Source organism: Montipora capricornis, chromosome 7 (assembly GCF_036669925.1).
Source record: "Montipora capricornis isolate CH-2021 chromosome 7, ASM3666992v2, whole genome shotgun sequence".
Classification (NCBI taxonomy): domain Eukaryota; kingdom Metazoa; phylum Cnidaria; class Anthozoa; order Scleractinia; family Acroporidae; genus Montipora; species Montipora capricornis.
Window position 1 is genome coordinate 5,143,845 of NC_090889.1, and position 5,000 is coordinate 5,148,844.

The window sequence follows — 5,000 nt, forward strand, 5'->3', positions numbered from 1 at the left end:
ACTATCCACTGGATAACTCAATTGGTTTCGCTAGTGTTTATCCGCTGGATAGCGCTATCCATCGTTTGAACTGGGGAAAGGTCTCGAATGTTTGTCCCAGAGGGAACAGGCAGGATGGAAGCAAAAAAAAAACTTGCCTGTTCATTAGCTTGTCTTCCCATTTCTCCTTCCTGCTTGACTAGTTTAGCAGCATCATGGAAAATATCACTCTGTCCACTGTTCTTTCGTGCGGGTTCCTTATTACTCACTTGAACAACTGTAGTCTGACCCTCTGCGGGGATGGTCTGGGGTGACCCAGAAAATGGAAGCACACTCTGTCCTCCTTGCTGTGAACCAACAGAGTTGAGACTTTCCATGGATGAGCTGGGAGTTAATGAAGGAACTGAATCTAAGCACACATTGCTTGTCACGTCTTGAAGTGTTATTTCAACAGGTTGTATCGGAGGCTTCATTTGCTCTGAACTGTCTGATGATGGCGTTTCAGGTCTGCTAGATAGTGACACAATAAAGCGCCCCTGAACAAACTCGCTTGCAGAAAGTGGTGCCCCTGCTAATTTTGCAGCACCACCACTTGTGGTGAGTTCATCATCTGAAGAAACCACCGATTCAGGCTTGAGTTTGTCACTAATGAGGTCCTCGCCTGACAGACCACGTTCAAATTTACAATTGTGCTGCGAAGTTTGTTCCACAGAACTTGAATTATCAACAGGAAGAAAGGAATTAATTGGAGTTTGAGATCTCGCAATACTTGAAGATTTCAATGACAGCTGTTCACTAGCGGATTCAATCGTAAAGTTTGTTTGGCATAAATCTTCACCCAAACCATCTGATGTACGAACATCCGAGCTCGATTTCTCGATATCACTTTTGAAGGCTTGTTCAACAGCCGTCTGTTGTGTTTCTTTTCGGTGCCAAAATGTTTCTCCTGAAAGGTCCTGCTTAAGATCTGGTTCTGCCTGAACTGGAATGACCTTGTTTAACTCAGCTGTCACAACTTCATTTGCTGAAACTGAACCTGCATTGCTGTCTGAGTTCCCAGATGAAAGGGGTTCATCTTGTGTGTTTTCTAAATTGGCTTCAGATGATGACAAACTGTTGTTCACAGGATCCTCAACTTTCTTCACAGTAAATCTTCTTCTAGCGTTAGCAGATGTAGAAACGTCTGGTACTGGGGTGAAAAGAGCCGTTTGATTTACATCTCCTCTGCCTTGTGCTGTATTTTCTGTACATGTCTCAAGTGCAGTGGAGTGCTGATCCAATGCACTCAAGTCGCCGCTGAAATCTTCTGGAGACACTACTTTGTCCTCTCCAGGAAGAGAGACTTGTTGCTGCTGAGTAACTGGATTCAATATAACAGGCTGCTTGGCTTTTTCATCGGAAGACCACCCATCGTCAGGACACTTTTCAGGGGAACTGGGTTTTTGGTCAGACACTATAGACAGTTTTTCATCCGCCTGTGCAGCTCCAGGAACAGAATTTTGTCTTTCAACAAGAACTGAGGTTGCGTCTGTTGCACCTTTCACTGTACTATCCACAAAGAAGGGTGATTCCCTTAGATGAGGACTCTCCATTGACTGTAACACGTAAACAAATACAAGTAAGCGTACAGTGTCACATATTGCATACACTCCACCATATTCTGGACCAATCGAACCTGCTCTGTGATTTGGGTATAGACGAATGGTCATCAAAGAGAAGAATCTCTGATCTAGCTCTTCGTCATTGCAGGTTCAACGACTATGGTCAAGACAATTAGGATCCTTAAGGCGGGAATCGTGCAGACTGCTACTTTCATTTACTGGTGGACACTATTTAATACTTAACTTCGGAAAATGTCGACTACAAGATCTTAATCTACATAGCTAGCCCCTCCCAAACTTTTCTTCTTTCAATTTTTCTCCCAACAATTATTTTTTTCCGTAAGGTTTTTATTTTAATGAATTCAGCAGCATCTGGGTTTTAAATAAGTGATGCAATTCTTTCGGACTTCCTTCGTACAAAAAAAGTAAAACTGGAGAGCACAATTGTCGGTTGACGTACAGAATATGTAACTCGCTGTCCAAAAAAATTGAGAGATAAAAGTCGGACGTTTAGATCGGAGAAAGAGAACGACTACGAGTACGAGTTTTCCGTTCTGAGCATGCGCATTAAGAAAAATGTCGGCCTTCAAACCTTATGCGCATGCTCAGTACGGAAAACTCGAACTCGAAATCGTCTTTGTCCTCCGATCTAAAAAAGGTAAATTAACCACCGTACGAATAGGGAAAAGCACTGACACGACTCTAAACACCACCTTACATTTTTACAGCGGTGAATTCAATTTAGTTTATCAAATCGTTACATAAAACCAAATTTTCTTCGACATTACCGTGGTTAGGTTTGTCAATAGACGTACAACCGTGGCCAAAAATATGGAACAATTTGCTATATTTATCACAACCTCTTTCTCTGCCCCCCTCCTCCAAGCAATGTTGTTACGCTGCTGCTGCTGCTTGCTATCAACATTGTTCGGGGAAGAGGGGAGAAGGGCTTTCTACAAATGCCAATGAGAGCTTGAATAACATTATGTAGGTTGGTTATAGATATGCAGAATATAAAATATACACCAGTGGGCAATGCCATTTCGTGTTGTGTCCCGTAAATTTTTGACCAGGATTGTAGATGTTATTGAACTTGCGTGAGATACTGGGAAAATATTGGTCGAGTTCCCTTTTATGCAAGTTTATGGATCGAGCCTGAAAGGTGAGGTCCATAAACTTGGAAAAAGAGAACGAGAAAATGCCCGAGAAATTGGAAACAGAAAAAAAGGAACAGTTTGGCAACCTATATACAGCTTCGTGACCGGTCCGTCTTGCAAAATACGGACCGCTCACAGAGCCAATAAGAATTCTCCTTTTCATCTCGGAGCAAAAGCAATAGTAAAAATTACTATAATTTTTAGCGGTGCATATAAGGATTTAGTGTTATATTCACCGCGCTACCCGGTGAATATAACATTTTGGAAGGGTGGCTGCTAAGCCAGTCAAGCACTTTTCGTGCCTTTTTATCTTGTTTTAGCCCGTTATTTTGCACGTTCTTGATATTCACCGCTGAAAATCATACTAAAACAATTATTCGCCTCCGGCTCAGCAACTGTTGGGAATATTTACCTCGACTACGTCTCGGTAAATATTCACCAATATTCACTTCGCCATCGGCGAATAACTGTTAATTAGTATAATTACACAGGTGATTATTTTTCACCTCAGGCTCAGCGAATATCGGTGTATAAACCTCGACTTAAATATTCCTCTGCCAAGAGTAGCAGACTGACTGTGCAAACTCTAAAGGGTCATTTGCTTGTCTTGATGCGTCGTTTGTTTTTCAGTCCATTTCCGTCAAATAGAACAGTTTGGGTGCATACATTTTATTTTTAATTATAACTTTCAGGTAGTCACCGTCAACTACTGAGTTTGTATTAGCCAACCACCTTCTAGAGCGGGGGTTTTATACGGTTTATTCATTATTTTCGAACGAAAGTAAGTTACATGTACATCTTCTACTGTACCTGTTGAGATACTACGCCGACAGTGATGCCTTCTGACGAGATCTGAGAATCCAAAAGTGGCCTGTCACCTGCAATCTCCCCTCCAGGATGTGCTTTGGCCTTCTGCACCTTTTCCTTTGCTTCGACTATAACTCGTTGCACCATTTCTTCAAACATTTGTTTGTTAACTTCCTGCAAGTGGCCTGCTTCGATCTGTTTCACGGAAACAAAAAAAACAAAAAAACAAAAACATTTTAAAAAAAAAAATCTAGGACCACAAAAATCTGCACAATGGAGTGGTTGTGAAACCATCGGCAAGAGCACCATCCTCTGGATAGCAAAAGTGATTTACTTTATTTTCCGCAGAATTCCCACAATCTAAAATAAGCCGATATCAAAAATACCATAATACTCTTTGTTTGTCCCTCCAAAATTGTGCACAAATATTGTTTCCCGTTTTATCTTGGGACCATTATTAAGTCCCAAGAGATAATAAAAACAATGCTTGTCCAAAATTTTGGAGGGACAAACAAATGTTGGCAGTTTTTTCACGAGCGGTTTTACAGGTCGCTTAGCGAGTGACAACCGAAAATTCCGTGAAAACAGTTCTCTTCTCAACTCGCTTAAAGGTAAGCGAGTCGGCTTCGGGTTATTCAAATCGGAAATACAACAGGCGTGCTATTTTTATTATTGCATTGGCACGTGCTCTCTTCTCATTTTATCTTACCCGTGAAAACACGTATCATTTTTAAGTCGCTTAACGAAGTCTGCAAATAAACCACTTTCAGGATTGTTAAACGAGACAAGGGCTGTCGTGAAAACACGGCCACTATTAGCACACCTGTTGTATTTCCGATTTGAATCACCGCAAGCGACTTCTCACTGGACGAAAGTAATCCCCAACTCGCTTAAGCTACCTGGTTTGGTGGGTTAAGGACGTTCGCGCTAATTGTTTGTGCGCAACGTTACTGCGCAGGTAACGCGACTGTAAAATGTCACGCATTACTTCGAGCATTAGTGAAGTTGAGGTTTTAAAACCTTTGCAAAAACCGTGGACGATAAGTCTTGCACAGCGTTGGATCAGAGAAGATCGCGATCAGTCAAAATTGATTTAAAATATTTATGAAAGTCAAGTAGACTACTGCACGACTGATATTTGCGAGGTTTTATCAGTCGTACACTAGCCGAGTCTACTTGACTTTCGTACATATTTTTCAAGCATCAGTTAAAATGACATGGCGACAAAAACGCCAAGGAAAAAATTCCAGGCCAGCAAAAGAATGGCACATTTATTTCCGAATCATCATGAAACTTCAAGTGAAGCGAGCGGGAGGATGGAAAAGCTCTGGAAAAGGTAGCCGATCGAGTAAACTAGTACTAGTGGCTGAAAGTTTGGAAAACTCGAGGACGAACCGTTGCGTAAAGTTAATGGGGCTGTTTCCTTTTAATGTTTTATTACCCTACGAACTTAAGT

General features: G+C 41.5%; 1 protein-coding gene across 4 annotated transcripts in view; it reads right to left on the reverse strand.

Annotated features, from left to right (window-relative positions):
- LOC138058014 (serine/threonine-protein kinase WNK3-like) overlaps positions 1-5,000 on the reverse strand; it is a 45,224-nt gene that overhangs the window by 6,949 nt on the left and 33,275 nt on the right. For all 4 annotated transcript variants that reach the window (XM_068903911.1, XM_068903910.1, XM_068903909.1 and 1 more), the window contains exons 10-11: positions 3,548-3,739; positions 138-1,574 (exon numbers count right to left, since the gene is read on the reverse strand). In XM_068903911.1, the coding sequence (XP_068760012.1) occupies positions 138-1,574; positions 3,548-3,739 (1,629 nt within the window). The remainder of the gene's footprint in view (positions 1-137; positions 1,575-3,547; positions 3,740-5,000) is intronic.